At 40.3% G+C, this 23743-nt stretch overlaps 1 protein-coding gene across 5 annotated transcripts in view; it reads right to left on the bottom strand.

Moving 5' to 3' along the window:
- Positions 1-23743, bottom strand: part of RAPGEF4 (Rap guanine nucleotide exchange factor 4) — a 304737-nt gene that overhangs the window by 26096 nt on the left and 254898 nt on the right. For 3 of the 5 annotated variants that reach the window (XM_061184992.1, XM_061185001.1, XM_061185010.1), the window contains 7 exons: positions 22523-22601; positions 9565-9715; positions 7742-7830; positions 6964-6994; positions 6667-6745; positions 5360-5506; positions 3230-3327 (listed from right to left, as the gene is read on the bottom strand). In XM_061184992.1, coding sequence (XP_061040975.1) covers positions 3230-3327; positions 5360-5506; positions 6667-6745; positions 6964-6994; positions 7742-7830; positions 9565-9715; positions 22523-22601 — 674 coding nt within the window. Of the gene's footprint in view, positions 1-3229; positions 3328-5359; positions 5507-6666; positions 6746-6963; positions 6995-7741; positions 7831-9564; positions 9716-22522; positions 22602-23743 lie in introns of those variants that run through there. The other 2 variants (XM_061185019.1, XR_009700414.1) reach the window with 2 other exon arrangements.

Below are 23743 nucleotides of genomic sequence, written 5' to 3'. Positions count from 1 at the left end.
CAGGGAAGTGTGATGAGTACAGGACCCGGATGTACGAGCCAAGTACTGTTGTTCCTGATTCACTTTATGCAGGGCACAGACAGCATGGAAGAAAAACCATTATTCCAAAGTTTTAAAACTTAGGGAACCGACCTGAAGCTGATGGGCAAGTAGCTTATGGAAGCAAATAAGGAGAATGGTTTCAAGCGGGGTAGGTCTCAGGTAGAAATGTCGGGGAAGCTTTTAAATACTTGGTGCGAGAACCCTGTCTCAGGCTCAGACTGGCTCTCCACATTCTGCCTTCCCTCTCGCCCATGTGCTCTGCTGTGGACCTGCCCTCTATTCCTTGGGTTTGCTCTCTCCTCAGTCTAACTGGCTCCTTATCTCTTTCCCTTGAGGTCTTATGGCTTTTCACAGAGGGGATAAATTAACCCAACAAATACAGGGAAGATGCCATTAAATTCTTTTAGGCATGGAGGCTGGTATATCATCCTGAATCCCTTTTGAGAGAAAAACAGAAACCCCTGTTGAATCTCTACTTTTTCTGAGTGAACAGGGCTCACCAAGCAAAGGGCAGGCTGACCCCTTCCCTCCGTGAACCACCAGAGAGGCAATCGGAGCAGCACGGAGGGCTCCTCTAACTCAAGTGGGGAATTAACATGCTGGCCCCATAGCAAGCAATTCCTTGGACCATTTTCTCATAGATACCCTGTGGAAATTTCCTTACAGATGAAGTGTCGCAGAGCCTATATAGGGTCTGCATTACACAGACAGGTGTGAAAAGTGCCCACACAGAGGCAAAGAACTCCTATAGACTGATTCTCTCTCTCTGCTCTTTTTGAGAACTGATTTCTCTGTTAAGCCTGGATGGTGGTGATTGGGAGAATAGCACTGTTACCCTCCCACTGTCCAGATGAGGAAACTAAGACATTAAAAGGATGTGCTGATTGTCAGTGACAAAGAGATGGCTAAAGCAAGCTGCCACCTCGGCATCCTCTTTCCTCGTGCTCCCACACCTCTGTGCCTAGCTCTGCAATGGCATTTGTCACATTGGATACTCATTACACTCTGGTGTCCCACACTATACTGTGAGCTCCCTGAGGCACAAGGACCATGATGGATTCATCTTCAACACCATCCTAGAGCCAGAATCATCCGCCTGGAATGATATAGTATAGGCCCTAAATAAAAACCTAAGGAGCTAGTGAATGGATAAAAGTATTTAGAACGAAATTACAGTGCAATGGGGTTTTATTGTAAGTTGCTCTATACTGACATTTATGTTTAAAACGTCAAGAAAGTAAAGCTCTAGAATCCAAGCCCTTAAGCAACTAGGATAAATTACTGGCACTCTACTAATTCTAGACAACACTTCAGCACTACAATTTGTTCTGTTCCAGGCTGTCTGTGTTAGTTTCATCTCCCAATCTGACCATAATTGTCTTAAGGGCAGAGGCTCTGGGACACTGGTTTAGTGTCACACAGAAGCTAGCACTTCGTAAGTATGTGTTGATGGATCAAAGGTTTGGCCAACATTCTGTACTGCAGGGGCATCCTGTATATGACTCTTCCTAGATGGACTGTCCTCAAAGAAATCTTTAGAAAGCCAGAAAAGGAGTTCCGTGCCTACAGTTTTGTGAGGCAGAGGGGCAGCTCGACCACTCCTTAGAAACAACAGCATAGCTGGCAGCCCAGTGAATGGCAGAGCACCGATAGGGAAGAAATTAAGCAAGTTCACGACTGGGTACTTGCTGCAAAGTAAACTCCCTGCAATTACTCTGGCCTGAAAATGGAAGACTAGCAAGGACTAAGAACTTGTAAGTCTGCAGGGTTGTGTGCAAATAAACAGAGGCTTAGAAAGTTAGTATCTGCCCCACAGGGAGCTGGAGATGGTCCACACTCTCCATCTCTACACCACATCATCGGACACTGCGGCCAAGAACCAGCTGGCAAGAGAGGCCCGAGCGCTGTGTGGCAAACACATCACGTGGCACCTTTGGCAGGGCTCCGGCTGAACTGGCTTTTGATGGCTTTCGCTTCCAGAAGAGAGCAGTGTAACTCATCCACGCCATTTCCCACCCCCCCCCACAATCCCTCCATACTGGGAAATATTTATTTTTCAGAAAGCCATGAATGTAGATGATGAAAAATATATGAAAAGGACGGTGAGCAGACTCAGATCACACGGCGCTGGTGGCTGAGTGAGGCAGGGGTGCTCACGGGCCAGGCGGCTGAGGCGGGAGCAGGAGTACTCATGCCCCTTCTGTGAAGCTCCCCTCCAGGTAAATTCAAGATGTTGCAAAATCCGCTCAACTGTGAGACAGCGCACAAAATAGCTCTCCCCAAACGAGAAGGTCAGAATCATGATGAGGCTAAACAAGCCCTAAAAAGTCCAAGGAGGGGAATCTTGAGTTACCTACAATGTCTGATCTGCTTAAATTGAACGTATTCATGCGTCACTTATGTAGTTAAGTTTTCCCCCTAAAACGCAATGCAGTTTCCCTATAGCGCCCGTGTTGCACTTTTCTTGGTAAAGAAGCCCGGTGTGTCTAAAGATGGAAAAAACTAGTCCTCTATCCCCTGAACTGGCCCCACGGGCTCTCTGAGATACTCTAGTAGCTGCTCACTTCTACGCCTGTTACAGGAGAAATAGAAATGAACCCTACCAGCTGCAAAAAGGAGAGAGGGCCAGTCACTTATTAGCAAGGGATTAAGCCTTTACTCACAGAGAGCTGGGTGGGGCCGCGAACACTGTTTTGGGGACTTAGGAAAGACGGCTGGCCTCTGAGATTTCCTACACAAGATGGAGAGAGCCCTTTCGGGGAACAGCATTTTCCCTGGACCGGAGAGTGGCTCTGCCATAATGCATTTCTACATCCCCCTAAGGGGTAGGATAAATTGCAACATCTTGTCTTAAAACATTATTTCTATCCTGGTCTCTAAGTATTCAGATTCTTAATAGTAATATTTAAATCGGGGACATTTCAAGGACGTGAATTACTACAAAGAGTTCTGAAAGCTGAATTATGCCCCAATAGTGGTGTTACTTGGCGAATTTCCACAAAGGAAAATCTAAAGCTCAGAGCATCTCAAATGAACACCTGAGGCTTACCTAATAGGCTGCAGAAAAGAAAAAGACAAGTAGCATTCAAGATTTTTTAGCAACTAGGTTCAACGTGACTGCAAAATTAAGCTCCAGACAAGTTTTTCTGATTGCAGACGCTGCTCTGAGGCGGCCATCCACACCTACCAGTGAATCGAATTTCTCTCGCGGGCAAGCAAACAGGCGTCCATTAACAGTGAGCGTCGTAAATACTGAAACATCATTAGGTTTGAGCACCACCTTTTCTGTGAACATAAAAAGCAAGAGATTGCCTATTAGATGCACCTGAGATTTGCTGCACTGCCCTAATCACACCAACAAATTGCCAGCTTGGTGAATTACCGGAACACGCAGAGTGACTGCATAAAATACAGTACTGAAGGAACCCACTGAATAAAAAAGACACAGCATTCATGCAGGCACACGACACTCAGGATGCTGTCAGACATGACCACAAAACAGGAATGGAAATACCCGGGGGTCAATTCACCCAGTTCTGCATACAAAAACCGCACCTGCTATTTACAAAACAAGTTACGCTTCCAGATGGTAATAACGCCCAGCACTCTGGAGATGACAAGATAACTTTTAGAAAACTTAGGGGGTTTCTGAGATCCCACATGACTTTAGATGTAAAATTTATTACCGTTTGATCACTCATTCCCTAATTTGGAGGGCAACTGCATTATTAGATTAAGTCTTCTATATTTAAAAAATAATTCATACAATAAATATTTATTTAGCATTTTCTGTATGCTGGACACTGCTCTAGGCACTGAGGATACAGAAGGGAACAATACAGGAAAAAAAAACCAAAACAGTCCAGAAAGAGCTTATATCATAGTGAGGGATGCAGATAGTGACAATGTACCAGAGAGTAAGCAGTGAGGAGGAGAAAACAATATAGCAGGGAAAGAGGCTAGGAAGTATGTATAAGGGGGAATTTTAGAAAGGGAACTGGAGAAAGGAAGGAGGGGGCCTCCATGAGACAATGACACTTGGGGGGAAACCTGAAGGAAGTGAAGGAGGCACCTGGGATAGCTATGGCGAGAGTGCGCCGGAGGGATCATCACGGCAGACAGACGTCCTGGGTCGTGTGTGCCGGGAACAGAAACGGAAGGGGATATCTTGGGAATCCAAGATGCGTTTAAAAATCCTACATCAGTGGAATCATTTGTCTTCAAACACGGCAGGGATGGCTCACCCGATCCTGAAGGATCTTCCAATAACTATCAAATCATACCGGACAAGCTAGCCTGACGGCTCTCTCCTCCAGGCTCTCACTGCAATGCATGCAGACCCTTCCAAAACTCTTGCCGGCATGGACTCTAATTATTTATTGTCTCCCTCCTCACCAGCCTGTGAGCAACCTGGAGGCCCAGGCTGTGTCCAACACCCCCTCTCCTCTCACAGCCACACCAAGTGGCCAGTAATTATATGAAGAATGAATAAACGACATTTCAGGAAAGCATAGAGCAGTCTAGTAATCCTGCGGGGGAAAATACTTCTCGTTTTGTCTGATGAGCTGAGTTCCTACCCTCTTTACTGGGAAAGGAGGAAAACCATCATCAGCTGAAAAGAACCAGCCTACGGCCACGTCCAACTTCAGACTTGTGAAAACCTACGGCCTTTAGCTAGAAAAGCCAGGTGCCCTCTTAGGGCCCACATTTCTCAGAGCTCCAAGGTCTTAAGCTTTTTTTTTTTTTTTTTTTTTTTTTAAATTGAAGTATGGTTCTTATAACACAAGCAATGTGTGTATTCCTTCAACAAATTTGCATTTCAAATATACAAAAAGAAATAAAATAGCCATGTTTATTGTATTAAAAAAAATAAAATAAATTGAAGTATGGTTGATTTACAGTGTTGCATTATTTCAGGTAGACAGCAAAGTGATTCAGTAATATATATATATACATATAGACACATATTTACATATATAAATTCTTTTTCAATTCTTTTCCATTATATGTTATTACAGCCTTAAGCTTTTTTGTTTAGGGTCTATAGGGAAAGAACTCCAGGCTGACATCCACACGGGAGACCTCAGTTCCAACTGCCTTGGATAGATCATTTCACCCTTTTCTGCTTCAGAGTGGGTACCTACAGGATAGGGGATATTAGACACTAGCCCAGCCCGCCTCTAACCACTTTATGTCTGTTATTTTTGGGAGCATACACAGCACCAATTTGTCCCTTTGGATCAGCTTGGAAGGGCCTCGCTAACTTCTGGCAGGGTTCTGTTTGGATGGGATATTCTGCTTTGCAGAAGGCTGTTACCTCCTCCGGAACTCATCTTGATGATGATCAGGCCTTCCCCAGAGCCTAGTTTGTCGGCAACTGCGCTGAGGACTTCCTTCACCGAGGCAGCCACTGGCACCCGGATGGTTGTGTAGGTGTGGTCCATGCAATAGACTTTAAACAGAACTATTGGGAAGGCAGCAACAATAAGATAAATTGGTCTTGTGAGTTCTTACAAAAAACAAAAGCTGTGCAAAATGTTTAGATATCCTCCGAAATTTGCATCATCTTGCCATTCTTAAGATTTGTATTTATTTGTACTCATTTATGCCTACACCTGCCCGCTTCTAAGACTTCTTACCTTAGCATTGGTCTAAGAAAAGTCCATGACTGCCAGCTCCAGTTACAAAAACCACAACAGATATTTGTGAAAAACCCACACATAGGTCACGCGGAACAACGAGAAGCATGTTTAGGCCAATTTTTCTGGGTCTGCCTTTGGCTGTGAGCCTGTCTTTTTCGCAATACCGGGAGTGCTGTGTTGTAGGCAGATTACTAGATTCCTGCTGCCCGGTGCAGTGGCGGGGAGCCAACATTAACACCTCTGCAAACAGGAGTGCTTCCGCCTGGGGCCGTGAACATTTGTTGACATTGCTGCTCACTTGTTCCCTGGTTTGTGTACTCGGAGGCCAGGCCAGGTGGCACGGGTGGTACTCAGCTCAGCAGACCCATATGTGGCACCCAGACGCTCAGCTCTGAACACATAGATCTTGGAGGCAATTCCGGCTCCTGTAATTCTGGAGTTTGGGGCACCCCTAAATTACAAGAGTCATCTGTGGCTTAAGAGGAAGATTTTATCATGATCATTCATCTTATTTTGGTTGTGATTCTTTGGAGAAATCTTAACCGAGCAAACAATAGCAGCCAGCATCTGTGCCTCCCTGATGGCTGCTAACGAGGTACTGCTCAGGGCCAGAGTGCTCTCCCTGGGTGGGAGCCCCGCTCTGCAGGTGCCCCTGGTGTTCACCTGGGCGAGGCGTCTGCAAAGCGCCAGCCACCCTCCCGCCACGTTGACAACGGGTGCCTGAGATAATCTTTCTCTCCTTCAAGGAAAGGTAGCAGCGGGGGAGAGGCAGAATCAGGGGAGTGTGAACAAGCACCTCAGCTCCAGGCACAGAGTTCAAGAACATAAATAATTGGAATGCAAACGGGCACCTCCAAGCAAACCATTTGGAGTACACAGGAACAGCCAAGAAAAGCTATTCTGTGGGCCCAAGGGGTGATTCCCAGGGGGAGGATTTTATTCTGACTTTAAATGATCTGCACAAGTTGGAAGACATTCTCACCTTCATCAGAGCCACGGATAGGCTGGCGCTTCTGGGCTCTCTCATCGCCTGTGTTGAACTGCTGCAAAAGAACTTTGTGCTGTAAAAAATAATAACAGCAGCAGCTGTCATAAGGAATGAATGACAAATGCACATTTGCAACTCAGAGGACATATATCTGAGAAGCAGAGTCGAGAAATAAAGAAAACATATTTTGTATTTACAAAGATATCACTGTCATATATTGCAATATTATATTTCTGGAGAACTGTCATTCTACAGGGCACAGTTAGAGAATCCTAATCCGTTGCCACTTACCTTCTTTTGTGGAGCCTTTGCATCTTCTGAACTACGAGAAATAGAGAAAGCACATTATTTAATACTGTTGGTACTATTATTTTAAATTGCTCCATTTGTATATAACTTTAATCTTACATTAGAAAATGAAATCACAGCATCCCTTCAGGAGGCAATACGAGCCTCCTTATTTTAATACTGAGAGGCCAAGGCCCAGAGGAGACAGCTAAGAGATCAGCTCTTGTCACAGACAGATCCCTGGTCGAACTGATGTTAAAAGCCAGAATTTATCGATCTCAAAGTCTATTTAGTAGCCAGTATTTAATCAATGGCTCAAAGAATAGCATGTGAAAACCTGTGTTGCCACTGAGAGGACACAAATATTCACCACCAACAGCACTGGCAGCAAAAAGTGAATTTACCATATAAGTAATTCTCCTCAAACTTTCTTTAGATGCCACTGACCACTTTATTACTGCATTCACTGCCTTGAACCAAAGGGACCCGAGTTTATTGAGTTAGACACTCAGAGAGGACCTCTGGCTCCCCAGGCTCTCTCTTGGCAGCCATCCGGCACAGAAGGCAGCTAAGCGGAATCTCTGTCCTTTTGTTCGTCCGGCCTGACTGCACCTCCTCACCCGATGCTCAGATTGCTCAAATCAGAACAGTGTGTGGTTGTTGACAAAGCATCTTTCACCTTTTGGGAGGGGGGCAAAGGACCTCCTGGAAGATGATGTGATTCAGAGGCAGCAGGCACTTACTTGATGAAAGCACACCCCAAAGCCAAGCCCTTCCTTACATTTGCTTGACAATCTTCTCCAACTCGGGCAGTTGCTCCTTGAGGGCAGCAATCATCCGGGCATCATCTGATACAGACACATAAAACTCCTGTAATTGGCAAAGGTCACAGGCTTTTAACAAGAACTGCAAAAGGTACGTAATTCTGTAAAGAACAACAAAGACGTGTCCCTATGTCATCTGCCTCACTAGCATCTCCAGACCGTGGTTTCACAGACTGGGGACAAAAAAGGAAAAGAAAATGTTACAGCATGCCTAAATTCAAAATTACAAGTGAGAAAAAATTTTGGAAACCGATGGTGATGATGCTTGCATTACACTGCGAATGTAATTAATACCACTGAATTGTATGCTTACGAAGGATTAAAACAGCAAATTTTATGTTTGATATATTCTACCACAATAAAAAAATTAAAAAAAAAATTGAATTGCAAATGAATTGTTTATATGATATTTATACAAAAGGCAATGCAATGCAGTGTTCTAGAGTGGGTTATTTTATAGTCTATCCTTTGAGAGCACTGTTTTCACCTCAGTGTTTTTTCAGGGAAATTTTAATATTTATTTTGAATATTATTGTAGTATTTGTTGTTTAATATTTACCACTAGTTGTGGTTAACTGTTGGTGGTGAAAGTACAGTCGTGGTTTTCAGCACTGAACTGAAATTCTGCTGAGTTTGTCACCAACTCAGGACTCTTCACTGACGTCCTGGGAACGGTCCCGCCCACTGAGCCCAGCAGCCGTGCCCTGCTTTGTGCAGGAGCAGTGGGCTCCCCAGCAGGGGCTGAGAGCTGTGGCGGTGGCAGCTTCACACCACTTTGGCTCATCTGCAAAGCGGTCCTTTACTCGATGCAATGGGTAGAGGCCATGACCCAATGACCCAAGCTACTATTATTCCTCTACATTTTCAAAATCCTTTATCCCACAGCCGTGAGGGACTCTCATCGTCCACCTTTCCTCCCAGCCTCGCTTCTCTGCCTGCCAAATGACATGAGTAAAAAGGAGAGAGTGGGGACGTTTCTTTTGGATAATTCATTCTTGAACAGACAGACTGATAAAGTTTGAAACAGAAGCCACGTTGCCTTTTGCCTGCACAGGAGTAAGGTCCCCATCTCAGATTTGGAGGACAGAATGAGTCATCAAGGATTAAATGCCTAGGTCAATGCTGTCACTTGGGCTGGAGCCATGGAAAGGAAAAGGGAAGCACAGCTTAAAGCAGTGTTTACAAAGTAAATCATGTCCCTTCAGAACTACCTCATGGCCCCAGGAATTCCTCAGTAAAGTTATCTGCTTCACTCTACTCAAAAATATCCACCATCTGATCTAGTAATCCCACTTCTAGGAATATAACCAAGGATAGACCTATTGGCACAAAAGTGTTCACTACGCTATTATTCTAGGAAGGTAAAAATGGAAATGATGTAAATATTCAATAATATGGGAACAAATAAATATATCTGTGGCAAGGCCATTAGAAATTTTTATTAGAAAGACTCTACTGACATGGAAAAATCCTTACATCAAGTGGAAAAAGCAGCCTATAAAATGATGGGTACTATGTGATTACAACTACGGAAAATATAACAAAGAAAACAACCAAATGAAAATACATTAGAATGCTACTTCCAGTTATTGAATTAGACTGGCAGGATAATGGATGATGCTTTTCTTTACTTTCCTTGTAGTACCTTTCTGATGAACGAACATGTTAACAGAATCTAGAATTTGCAATTACAGTCTCTCCAGGGAAGCTGCCATGCCTATGGGTAGTCCCTGCGTTGTAGGACAAAGGTGCATTCTTGGCAGGGATGACCCCCACGTACCTCCAGGAAAGCCATTGCCACATCATCCTCTTGCAGGACGTCTCCATACATGGCGGCCCACTGCAAAACCAGGCGGATGACTCGCCTCTTATTGTTGAGGGCATAATCCATTTTCTCTTGTTCTGTACCTTGTGAAGGCTGTGCGTGGTAAGTGCCAAGGAGTCAAGGAAGATATTTAGCCATTCACTGTGCTACTTGCAAAGACAGGGTGACAGATCCCAGCTTCAGAAAGCCTGCCTTCTGGACTACTGGAATACCTTCCTTAGGCCCTCAAGAAAACCCTCACCTGCATATGGGTTCTGGACCAAATGCATACAAACCCAGCTGACTTTGCCTTGATCATTGCCCAAAGAATTAGACTTGCATGGCTCCACTTGGACTTGTGTGTTGACAAGGATTCTTGTTGCGCCTAGCTCCGGCTCTCATCACATTCCCTGCCTGCCTGCTGCCCCGCCTTCACCTCTAGGGGTGGTAATGCTTCCTGCTGTTGCGCCTTGCCACCTCTTGTTGGCTCCCACAATTCTGGACACATCTCTACAATCCTTCATTATATGCACTTCAGTTAAACACTTACGAGTGGGCATCTAGTCCTGCTGGAACCGTGACTGACACAAAAAGCACATGGGAAGGAAGTGAGGCTGAGGTAGATAAACTCACCCAGGGTTAGGACAAGGAAAGGTTCCTGCTGTATCTGTCTTCTGGTGAGGGACTCGGACACAGTTTTTTTGTTTGTTTTTTTTTTTTAAGACACAGTTTTTATACCATCCTTTTTTCTCTTGTTCAGAACCATAACTTAACTCTTATTGGCTTTTTGTGCATCAATGGTTAGTCATCTTAACTATAGATTCCTTGAGGCTTGGGGTAATACATTATTTTTCTTGTATTCTGTACCATGCCTAGCACAGTGACATTTACATAGAAATTTTATCCATTAATACAACAGATACCTGATTGAGTGTCTACTATATGTGTCTGGTGAAGGTCCCTGCTCTCAGTTTACATTCTTCTGTGGATTACAGTAGGGAAAATATAGTATGTGATCAAGAAAAATTTTAGATTAGACATACTGTTCCTTTTTCAGTGATTTATAGTACATATTATAGACAATTCGTTGATAAAACAATTTCCTTTTTATAACTTACACTGTAACTTGCCCAGAGAGTACCTCAGTTAAGCCCTACTTTATAGTCTTGTGATGAAAACATCCTTCTTTCTACAAGGGAGCAAGCTGACAGTAAAGGAGTGTAAATGGCCAAGATTACATAGTGAGATTGTAGAGCTGGTTTTAAATCCAAGACTCCTAATTCCAACTAGTTTATTCTGCATTATACAATATCCCTGTGCCTCATACCTGGCTACAAGACTGGGCATGTCTTAGCTTACGACCATGACTTAAAAGGCACTGTAGAAAACTGTCTTGTGGAAGTGCTATGCTTGGGAGCTAAACCAGTCAAGGGCCTTTTCTAAAGGGACTATAAGTAATCATGATCAAGGTAAATGACAGAACTTTAAAGCAAAGGTTTACTGCATGTAAATGGGTTACAAAATGGCTTTCATCAATTGAGCACGGGATTCATAAAAAAGAAAACTGCTCAACCTGTATTGCTACAATTCTCTTTGAGCTTACAATAAAGAAGGGAAGAAAGATCATTTTCTGTGAAAATTATTTTTTTTCTGATTAACCCTTTGGTCTCTTGCTTGTATGCACACATAACTCAGTTTTTCTTTCCAAAGAATTGCAATGCTGGGCACTACATTTTAAGACTATTTTTTAGGGTACTTAGGAGCATAGTCAGGCACATGGTGGGTACCAAGTGAGTAATTCTTGACTGATTGAAAAATATGTACTGGTTCACTCATAAGTCAGTAAGAGAGTGTGTGTGTGTGTGTGTGTGAGAGTGAGAGAGAGAGAGAGAGAGAGAGAGAGAGAGAGAGAGATTCTTTCCTACTTGTATGAGGCTGAAATGGTTTGAAATATCTAGTTGATAGTAAGTGTATATAATTCTAACTTTCCAGGTTATCCCGACTTGGACTCAAGGAAGCAATACAAATGCTTGTATGTTGGATCCAGAGGCACCAGCTGCACACCTGTGGCTAATCTATAGGGCCCTAGTGTAGGATGACTAAATTTGTCATTGTCTCTGTGGGTCAGAACACAGATTTTTCTTGTCTTCTCTTCTGCTGGGGAAATCTGTCTTTTGTGTACAATAAAAGATAGAACACATGATTGGAAGGATTAACATGATTAACACTTCAAATATGGGTCAGGCTTTACAGTTTATAATAAATATACTCAAGTGCTTACATGATTGTGTAATGCTCTCCACAAATCTGAAGGGTAAATGTTTACAGATGAGGAGACCGAGGGTCAGAGAGGAGATCTGCCCAAGGTTGTTCAGTGAGTAAATGGCAGGGCTTACAAATCCAGGCAGGGCTCTTATGGCCACCCCTATGGCCCAAACAGTGGCTAGAGTGACTACACACTGGTGCTTGGGTTCATGAAATTATTACCAGTAATTGCATCTGGGAAGCAGAGATCCTAATGAGAAAGAGATTTCTCCTCCTCTCTCTCTTTCTCCCTCTCTCATCCTTCCTCCCTCCCTCCCTCCCTCCTTCTCTTCCTTCCTTCCTTTTGGAACTTTTTGCTGAAGTTCCTAGTTTCCTAGAGCTGACTCAGCATGTCCAGTCCCGAAACCAAGGGCTGAGTGCCCGCCACTCTTCATGTATAGCTCCACAGCCTCCTGGGAGCTAGAACTGACTGAATCCAGAGGGAGTAGGAAGAGGCTTTCTCTTTTTTCTCATGAAAGTTACGTATCTTTACCTCTGGAAAAAACAAAAGGAAGCACTGATTTGTTTCACAAAGTCTTGCCTTTCCCCTTCCAGGTGTTTATTCACTAAGGTGGAGTTGGGAGTAATAGTATTTTCATAGCTGAATCTAGGCATGTGCTCAAGGATTCGGCCCCTCCACAGGCATCACACCATTCCATTCCTCAACAGGCTGCTGAATCAGATTCTTAGGGGACACAGAGAAGACTCTACATGTAATTGATTTACCTGAAATGGTTACAGGGGAGGTGCTGGGGCTTCTATTTATTCCCATAACAATCTCCCCAGGTTTTTAGAATATTTATGTGACTTTTAGATTTTATTTAACTCCACAAAAAAGAAGGGGAAAGAGAAAAAAACTATATTCCCTTCAGAAAGCAGCCAAAGAATAAAGAACATCCCACCAGGCCCCTTGTCTCAATATGATGTCAAAAATGCAAGCTAACAAGAGTAACATTTCAAATATAGTATTTGTAAATTCACACACATCAGAAAGGTTGCAGAAACCATTACTTTCCGTGGCTAAAGCTAGAATAATAATGCATGAACCATTTGATGGAGAAAGTCCTATGTGGAATAAAAATCTAACTCTTCTCCAGCACAAATAACAGTTTAGAAAGGATTATTAATGCATACCACACACATTTTTAACATATGAAGAACACCATCTGAAATACATACTTAGCTAATGTCTGTTTCAAGAGTAGGTTAGTAGAGAATATCAAACACATAATAATCTAACGATTTTGTCATATGATCAGGAAATACTTGTATAGAATAAGGTCATGACTCGTGATATCACGACAGCTGGGTTCTGGTAAGAAGCAATATGGCTGCTTGAATTCATGGGAAAAAGTCACAGAAAGCTAACATGGTTCTGGTATCTGATTCTGGTACCTCATAAAGTGCTAGTTTAAAGTCTGTAAGAGAATCTGGAATTATTCCCTTAATTGTTACTTTTAACACAATTAAGAAAAGGCCATAATAGTCAAAGTGGCCAAACTCATCAGTCATATACTGAGTTGATTTCAGATGATTCACAGAATCATAGAATCTGAGCTTTGATTTTTATCTCCTTCAACTCCACCATTTTTAGAGGTAAGGGAACAGGTAGAATGAGGTGAAGTGATTTTTCTGAATTTATCAATGGAATTCTTCCAACTAGAACTCAGTTCGCTTACCTCCCGCCCCAGTACTCTGTTGACTTGTTTATGTTATTGTGTTTGTCTAATATTATTATTTCTTTATCCAAACATATATTATGCAGCAGAATTAGGTGACCTAGAAGTTTGTTGGATAACAGGGAAATCCATCTGAGATGTAGAACTGATCCCCAAAAGCCCTCAAAGAAGACAAAGCACATACAGAAAACCAAGAGTTAATTGTTGCAGCCTTGACCATCTTAGAGTCAGCGAAGCAGGATCCCTAATGTCTGAACTAGACCCTCTCTGCTATATATATTCAACCAGTTCTCTTGTCCAACGTCTGTTGATTTAGAAAGCAGTGGCTCTCCACTTCTAACCAGACCAGACATTCTTAAACTACTGATGATTCAAATCCTAATTTGAGGTTTCTCATTATGGTAATACGACTTTTCACCATCCAAGAGTATTAAATCAGAATCCTTCAGCAACATAGATGGACCTAGAGATTATCATATTAAAATGAAGTAAGTCAGACAGAGAAAGACAAATATCATATGATATCACTTGTATGTGTAATCTAAAAAAAAGATACAAATGGACTTATATACAAAACAGAAATATACCCACAGACATAGAAAACAAACTTATGGCTACCACAGGGGATGGTGGGGGGGACAGGGGGAGAGATAAATTAGGAGTTTGGGATTAACATATACACACTACAATATATAAAACAGATAATCAACAAGGACCTACCATATAGCACAGGGAACTATACTCAGTATCTTGTAATAACCTATAATGGAAAAGGATCTGAAAAAGAACATATATATCTATAACTGAATCACTTTGCTGTACACTTGAAACTAACACAACATTGTAAATTAACTATACTTCAATAAAAAAAGAAAACAAATACAAAAAAGAGAATCCTTAACTGCAGGAACCATGTCTCAAATTCAACGTGAATCTCTACATTTCCTAATCAAGGACTGGGCACGTGAAAGATAAAAATGTTTTTTTTCAACTCAAATGTTCACCTTAAACTATTCAATGACACTGTTTGGAGTGCTACATATAATAGAATATTCTTTAAACTGTTTTTCCCCCCAAATATCACAGCTCTTTAAAACTCTTTATCTAAATTACCTGAAATTCCGTTTTGTTGAGATATCAAATGCAGATCATAGATACATTCTAAATAAGTTCATATTCAATGTTACCAGGTTGAGTAAGTCTACAACAAATACCAAAATCTGGTACATCTTTTAAACAGAACCTTTTAGTTATTGGGTATTTAGTCTATAGGACCACAGGCTTTCAGAATGACTAAATCTTTATTGAACTGGACCAGCCCCTTTGACATCATATAAACATGGATGAGGACAAATTGGATCTGTTTTCAGTGAGGTATTAGGGCTGAGAATCAGAAGAGGTGAAGGCCACAGAGTCTTTCTACCCTGCCAACAGCAGGTTTAATATTCCACTGAGGTATTTTCCTCATGCCGGCTCTGCCGTTCAAACACTGTAATTATTTCATATATTTTTACCTAGTTATTATCTTACTCACCACAGGCACCTGTAATTTTTCTGTATTTTTTTTTTACTGCTCATTTACTTATTCTTAATTCAGCTAATAATGGTTCCATGTATTAAAATTATCATGGGGAAAGTAAGTGAAAACCTCCTAGGATGTAGAGGCAGCAGATTCATTACAGCCTACAACAGGGAATAAAATATTATGTATACTTTTTGCAGTAAGTACATGCTAATTATGCAGCTATTTATAAAACACTTATCAACATTCAAACTGATACTCTTCAATGTTGTTGTTTTTTAAAACCCTGCTTTGCATACAAGATCTCTGCTTGAAGCTGAAAACAAACTTTGGGGGTCATCTGCCCACTGACTAGACAAAGCTTTTGCACATTCTTTTCTTATGCCATATTCCTCTCATGATGGTACAATCATTTATTTATAGGGGGCAATATTTACACAGGGCTTTAAGGTTTATAATGTATTTCCCACACATAGCCTTATTCGATCTTCGCAAAAACCTGGTGAGGTGGGTAGGGCAGGTGTAATTACCCCTATTATATAGATGGGGTACAGAGAGGTTAAGGGTAATTGCCAAGTAATATAGGTTTCGAGATGCAGGTCTTAAACATGGGTCTTCTGACTTCAGAGCTCTTGCTTTTCCTACCGTATTATGGGCCTCTTTACTATAATGACTTGACTTTGTGGAGCATCCCCACATCCTGAGCCCCAAGTCTACTCCTTCCTTGATGCAGCATGTGCTTGGGAATGCAAGTTCTGGAATTCGACCACCTGGGTTCATCTCTTGGCTTCCCCACTTATCGACTGTGAGACCCTTGGTCAGTTAACTGACCATTTAGAGCCTCAGTCTCTCCATCATCAGTAAACTTCATAGGATTGCTGTTAAGAAGGAGACGAGGCAATACTGGTGGTAAACCATGTAGAATGGTATCTGAGACATATTAGGTACTCAGTTAAAGGTTATCGATCATCATTATCACTGATCCACCTCTGGAAATAATTCAAAATCTTTAAATGGATGGCTTTGGAATTTTTCATAAGACCAGGCATTTCTGAGTTTAACACTGTGATGCTATTCCTACCAACACAGCTGCTCCTGTGTTTGTGTGCACCTGTTAACTTGGAGCTCACATGAGCTCTTTCTGCCTCCCATTTTCTTGCTCAGAATATTTTTTTTCCTCACTGATTTTCAGACTTCTCTGCATTTTTAGAAGCCTTTAGTTCTTGGCTATTCTTTTTAGTTTTAGTCAGGGGTTTGTACTCATAGCAGAGCAGTTAGGACTTGGCCTAATGCAACAATTGCTTGGGTTCAAATATTGTTCCAACCCTTACTAGCTATGTAACTTGGGGCAAATTATTTATCTGCTCAGTCTCACTTCCTTAATGCAAAAAGAGTACACATCTCACAGTGTTGATATGAAGCTGAGAAAATGTATATAAAATACTTTGTAGAATATCTGATAATACAGTCATTTTCTTTGAAAGAGGATACCATGTTCATACCATCATCAAACCAAGCCTTCCTTATTGGAAATAAACTCTGAAATTGCATATCTGCAGAGATAAATTGTTCTTATAGTGCCACATGGATCAAACACTTTTTGGAACCAAGTAAAGGACTAAAATGGTAAATTTGGCTTCAACAAAATTTAAGCTGACAATCTTCCTTAGAAATGCCAAGAATATTCCTAAAAACATGGCTTTAAGAATCTGATGCTCTTTTGTAAATCTTGATTTACAAATTTTGGTAAATGTTCCTCTTAGAGAACCCAAGTCAACTTATAAAGAGAATACCCCCAGGTCATTTTCACAGAGAAATAAAGGATGGAGACTCTGCCTTTTCAGTAAGGAAAGCTATTGTGTTTCCTTTGTTTCTGTATAAGGGATGTAATACATACAAAGGCAGTTTTAGCTAAAACTTAGTGGCAAATCTGTATTCCATATTTTCTTTTTAATTCAAGAAACTAAATTATTTCCACGCCAGAAGCATAAAATTCATGTTCAATACTAAGCCAAAAGAAATTAGGATACTAAGAGAAAATATTTGACCAAAATTATTGCTGTATTTAAATTTTTATAAATTTAAATATAAACCATTTATCACATAAGATTCTTTCAGCTGAAGTAACAATCTGTTCTAAACAACAGATTGTTGTTTAGAACAGATAGTATTGTTGTATTTGTTGACATAACAGAGACTCTATAGGTAGGGTAAGCTTCAGGATTGGTCCAAGTGCAATGATGTCATCATAGACTTCATTTTTTCCCTGACGCTCAACTCATCTCAGCTTTGTCATAGGGCTTATTGCCCTAATGGTTGTAGGACGGCTGCCACAGGCAACTGGGGCAACAGGCTGCCTGTTCTTTCTTTTTTATTAAAGTATAGTGATTTACTATATTGTGTTTGTTTCAGGTGTACAGCATAGTGATTCAGTTATTTTTTTCTGATTATATTCCATTATATGTTATTACAAGATATTGACTATAATTCCCTGTGCTATATAGTAAATCCTTATTGCTTATCTATTTTATGTATAGTAGTTTATATCTGTTGATCCCATACTCCTAATTTGTCACCGCCCCCTTTGGTAACCATAAGTTTGTTCTCAAAGTCTGTGAGTCCGTTTCTGTTTTGTTCCAGTTCTCTTAACTGCTTTTTACTCAGAAGCCCCAGGAAGCCTCTCTTTGAATCTCATTGGCCCTGTCTACATTGGGCCTGCAATGTGAGAGCCAATCACGGTCAAAGGCAGCCAATTACCATGACCAGCTAGACTGACCACCTGAGACGGCACTGATGGTGGGGACTCAAATACAATGTCCATTGCAACTGGAATTACATTAATGCTACACCGAGTTTCTCCAAACATCTGTTAGTATATGTGGAATCTTAGGTGGTTATTTGGCTTCTGAGTGCCTTGTAAAATGTAAATAAATATCATACCAGTGCCTTTTTTGCCTCACATGTGGGGGCTGGTGTTGGAAAGATAAAGTAAATGATGTGAAAATGCTCTGAATCAAGGATACATTTATTAAAATTCAAAATAATATGAACTTAGTTGTGATCACTTAACTGAATTGAAGGCCTGCCTGCATTTGTACAGACAAAAAGAAGGCAGAGTTTAACCATAAAACACAAAATTAAAACAATAGGACAGCAATTCAGTAATAAACATCAAAAGCGTTAAAATATTCCGTATTCCTTGCTTACATTTAGAAACTTAAAGTAAGGAATATATGTGGGCAAAGGTTTAGCTGGAAGGATGCTGATTCATCCCACTGTGTTTGTTATAGGAAAAATGTGGAGATAATCTAAATATTCAATAGGAAGAGGCTAAGAAAATTAATTATGACATATCTACCATATAATATTGTGAATCAATAAAAATGATAACATGTTATTCTCATGCATCCTCGTCACCTTGTTGCCCAGCACTGTATAACATTGTAAGTGTTCAGTGTTTGTGGAATTATCTGGAAAAAATGATGTAGTTTTATTTGTATATACTGATTTGAAAAGATATCCACAACATACTGTTAAGTGAAAAAAAACCATATTTTTAAAAAGCATATACAACATGATCTCACTTATATAAAATTTACATGTATATAATTCCTGAAAGCTTTTTCATAATACAATGGTGAGATACCAGGTGAATTTTGTTCTCTTTTTCTGTAAATTGAATTTTTTACAATGAGAATGTTCTATTTTTAAGGATGACAAAGCTATCTATATTTAGAAAAATGGTGTGAAAAAAAATTAATGGGAGAGAAATGGCTCTGTTTGTTTAGTAACAAAGCATACACAATTATTTAGCATATGACCCCATTCTTATATTTCAAAGCATATATCTATATGTATAGAAAAAGACTGGAAGGCTACATACCAAAATGTTAACCATAGTAATACCTGGTAGGGTTATAGGGGGTTTTAATTTTCTTTTTAAAGACTAATGGAAAATTGAACTGAATTCTAAGTACAGATTTTAAAAAGATTAAAGAAACTAGAGATGAAAAGTACAGAAACTGAACAAATATAATTTTAAAAACTCATTATAAAGCACTTGTATTCATCAGGCCAAATCATGTCCCAAGCATATCTAATGAATAGAGAGTCTCTCTCATTAGCACATAAAAGGCCTGAAATATTAATGTTAAACAGAGTTTTACCATCTTCTTCTGTGCTAAAAGCAAAATTGGAGGAGACATACAATGTGGATTAAGGACAGAAATAGCCGCCAGTGGCTCAGGGCTCAAATCTTTTCTGTACTAGTAATTACCTTTCTCTGAGCAAATCATAATTTTCCATTATCCTAGTTTATTGATTTGGAAAAAGAGCAGTGAAAACACTGACTTCTTCATAGGGCTGCTATGAAAAGTCACACATATTAAGTACTTAAAAACACTCAGCCAAATCAACTCACTCAGTATAAGTGCTTTAATGGAACGTGGTTAAGTATTATATTTTACTATCCCTAAACCCCATAACAACAATGGGTATTAGCCCACTTGTTCCGTTTTACATTCTATCTCCCTGTCACATGAGGACATGGTGCTAAGCAGTTTATATGTGTGTGTTTTTTTTTTGACGGTTCATTGTCTATTTCTCCACTTTCTCTATTTTTCTTTACAGGTAGTCTCTATAAAACTGTCCAGTAAAGTGCTTTGCTTTTCTTTGATCAAGACATCGGCAGTGACTCAAGCTATTCCCAGGGATGTGGGAATGAGGTGAGGGCCTAGGATGTTTGGAGTAGATTTACTCTAAAAGCTGTTCCTTAGTTGCTACCCCCGAGGTTCCCTTCTAAGGTCTGGACTCTTTAAGAATTCCTTCAGTTCTCTGAGTTACCCCATCCTTCTGATGAATTCCTTTATTCCTTAAGTCACTCACAGTTGGTTTATGTTACTTATGACCAAAAAAAGGAGCTTATATAAGAAGCCTATATAACATCTCCCTGGAGGCAAAGGGACTAAAACTTGAGTCTTTAGCATGATATAAACACACTTACACATATGTGACTTTCAAGGATAGAGCCCTTTCCATTCGCTTGCCTGCAGCAGGGTAAGTTCCTGGCCTCCCTGACATGCTTTCTCTAGGCATTAGAGGATAGTAATTCTTGTTTTACTCCCAGTATGTAAGGACTGGACTTAAGCTGTACAATATGGCAGCCACTAGCCACATCTGGCTATTTACATTTAAATTAATAGAAATTAAATAAAATTAACAATTCAGTTCCTCAGTCATAGTAGCCAATTTCAAGGCTAGTGGCTACTGGACTAGCACAGATATGTAATATTTCCATCATTGCAAAAAGTTCTATTGGACACTATTTATTTGGTTTCAACAAATTAGGCCCACTTTGGTTTTTAGCCAACTGAAGCACAGATAAACATGTATCATGCATGCAATACGTTACCAAGAAATGTTCTTAAACTCTAATTAAAAGATAAGCTTTTAAAGAAATAAGTTGTGAAGAAAAAAAAGTGACACACCCCATGCTTGGAATCCTAAGACCTGGATAAATCCTAGTTCTGCCACTTGCCTCGGGTATGTTTGTTTTTCCCTCAGAATCCTCGTTTGTAAAATAAAGCTGATACTAACCCAATAGAGTCCTGTAAGGATAAAGTAGTATAATATGGGTCAGTGGTGCCTGACAAGTAAAGAGTTGATTCAAAAGAGAACAATTAAGAGAATCTAAGTTCTCAAAGGGCGGGGTGTGAAGGAGGTGGTCTGAGAGCACTAGGTAGTGTAGATGATACCCAACCATCCTGATTCCTTCCATCTCTGAGAAAAGAATTAGGATTGGATATCACAGGCCTCCCTTGATTCTACTGTCCACTTTCCTGCCTTCTCTTCCTCCCTGCAACATTATCCCCGCCACATTCCTACCGGGGCATGGCATAGACTTTCCCTCTAGGATCTTCTATTTTAAAAACAGAGGTCAGTACTATGAATGTTCTCAATCAATTCTGAAGGAGAATAAGCTAATAAGAAATCAGAATTTGCCAGAAGAATATAAGCTTAATGTTTGGGGCTTTGAGTTGTAAAGATATGACTTGGCCCACTACGTTCTCTCACCCTTCTTTTGGTTTTGTTTGCCTTAAGCTTATCAACATGCTAACTGTTGGGGGAAAAAAAAAAAAAATCTAAACTCAATGGTGGTTTTTATTTTTCCTTCCAACAAATCTCAAAGGTCTAATAATGATTACTATGTATGGAGTTAAAGAGCACAGAGAGATCCTGAATGTGTTAATTTTACTTGAGAAAAACTAAATATGAGCCAGAAAGAATATGTAATATATTTAAGTCTCATTAAGCTGTCATTACTTGGAAAGATATTTTCCAGGCAAATAAACACCCAAATCTCACTCTTGCAGCATCCTCTGAATAGCACATTCAACTCCAATCTCCTATCCTCACACATTCTGCTGACTTCAAAGAGAATTATGGGTGAACAAGAAAATGAGAATCAGGTAGGGCAATTATAATTCTGAAAAAGGAAAACATGCCACACTGATTGGGTTGCTCAGAGAAAAGAGAGCCATTCTCCTTCAATATATTTCGCTGCTCAAGAAGGCCAAAGTATTTGGGGGCCTAATTTTTTGCTGCTTTAAAAATAAAGCAGAATTGGAAAATATACTTTCACATTCTGCCAAAGTTGAGGGTGTAACTCATTCATAATATTCACTCCTTTTATTCAACTTCTATCTTCTGAATGTTCCCTCTGTGCCAGACACTGTGCACCCACTGGTCAACTCAATAGACTATTGAAGAGCTGCCCCCAAACAAGCTCAGTATGAAGCTACCTAGAGGAACTGCCATTAGAATTTCAAGTTGTATATCTTTGACGTAAGTCAATGGGATAATAATAAAAATAGCCACAAAGGAATAAATTTCGGTATCTAGAGAATAGGGTGGACTAGGGCGAATGTGAAAGAAAAGTGACCTCCCAACGATAACTTGTATATATCTCAGCAGGTTAGTGTTCTGATTAATACCACAGCTTAGAGGGACACAAACACATCACCGTCCAGCCTGCCAGGTATCCTGACAGAGGTACAAAGTCTGTCTCCAAGCTTAGGAAACTATCCCTAATAATATTCCCTAATAATATTGTTCACCATAGCCTTCTCTGGCCTACCTCCCAGGTATGTATATTTCTCATCAGCATTACCTTCCTTATAAGGGTAAACTGGCGCACTTTTCTCTGCACAGGGAATAAGGAGGAAATCCTTAAACATGGCACAGCAAAACCATGCCAGGGAGAGCTGGAGACCTGTGCGAGGGGAAAACTGCTGATGTTTCAGAGTTCGACAAGGGCGGAAAGCACAATTCTGCCCGAGCCATGACTTACCTGGAGAGCATGCAATGAGATAATGGCCATATACGTGTGGGGTGTTGTCGAGGGAACGGACTTCTCACAACAAAAGGATATTGGGCCACCAGAGCTGGGCAAAGCTGGGTATTTGGCATAAAAACACAGTGCATCATAACAAAGTCATTTAAAACAGAATCTGCAGGGGGGCAAAACAAAGCAGAAAAGGAAATTAGATTCCTGTAGAAATGTTTAGGAAAGCCGGAGTATCTATTCATTTGTTCTTGGCCAGTGGTTCTTACACATCGGCTTGGGGTATTGTGGTTTTACTGTACGAAGAAGCACTGCATATAAAAATAATACGATTGACAGAGCTTGAGATCAAAACTCAATTTCTTAGGACAATGGACAAAACGTATGGTAGTTTTTAAAAGAGACAGACTTGTAATAATGACACTAGTCACCTGAGCCACAATTAATTAAAAAAAATATATATAAAATTAAAGAGCCACATATGGGCAGTACCATGTATGCAGGATTAGGACATGGTCATTACTTTGTCCATTTTACACCACCTGTCTTTTGTCAATATCTCTTTTCCTTTATTTCTTTTTCACCTTCTATTTCCAGAAGGAGCAATAAAAGATGAAAGGGTGATAGAATTACAGAAAAAGGAGGTGGTAAGAGCAGAGAACTGGCGAGGGAAACAAAAGCAGGAAAAAAAAAAAAAGACAAGATAAAGGCTGTGAGCAGCAATTGAAGCAAAACAAAAGCTCTCCAGTAGATTAAAATGGTGTATGTCCTATATTTGGAGCTATTTTTAGATAGGTAAGTGGGGAGATGGCAAAAGAAATAAGGCAAGTCCCCCCAAATAAGCTTCATTTTGAATTTGATGCTGGTTCTTCATTGCAAAGACTGTATTATCCAGGCAGCCTTAATGGGAAAGCACATAAAGACAGATCTAAAAGCGTTAGGAGTACACAAGTTAAAGCTTTGGAATCCAAGATGCTTATGGGGGTTTTCAATTAAAAATGAACTACCATGGCTGAGATTTGTGAAACTCACATAACTTTTCTAATAGAAAAGGGTGAGAAATATGAAAATCGTTAACTATATATATTGAATTTTCAATGTCTATGCTTTAAATTAACAAATACTATCAAAGTTGGAATCAGTGACTAAAGGTTTAACCGTTATACGTATTTTTTAAAAATTGATATAATTGTCATACATTATGTAAGTTTAAGATACACAAAGTGTTGATTTGATACATGTATATATTGCAATATGATTACCACCTTAGCTTTACTTAACATATCTATCACGTCACGTAATACCATT

Source organism: Eubalaena glacialis, chromosome 1, assembly GCF_028564815.1.
Source record: "Eubalaena glacialis isolate mEubGla1 chromosome 1, mEubGla1.1.hap2.+ XY, whole genome shotgun sequence".
Taxonomy (NCBI): Eukaryota; Metazoa; Chordata; class Mammalia; order Artiodactyla; family Balaenidae; genus Eubalaena; species Eubalaena glacialis.
Note: the sequence above shows the minus strand (reverse complement) of the source record. Positions and strands in the feature narration are given on the sequence as shown.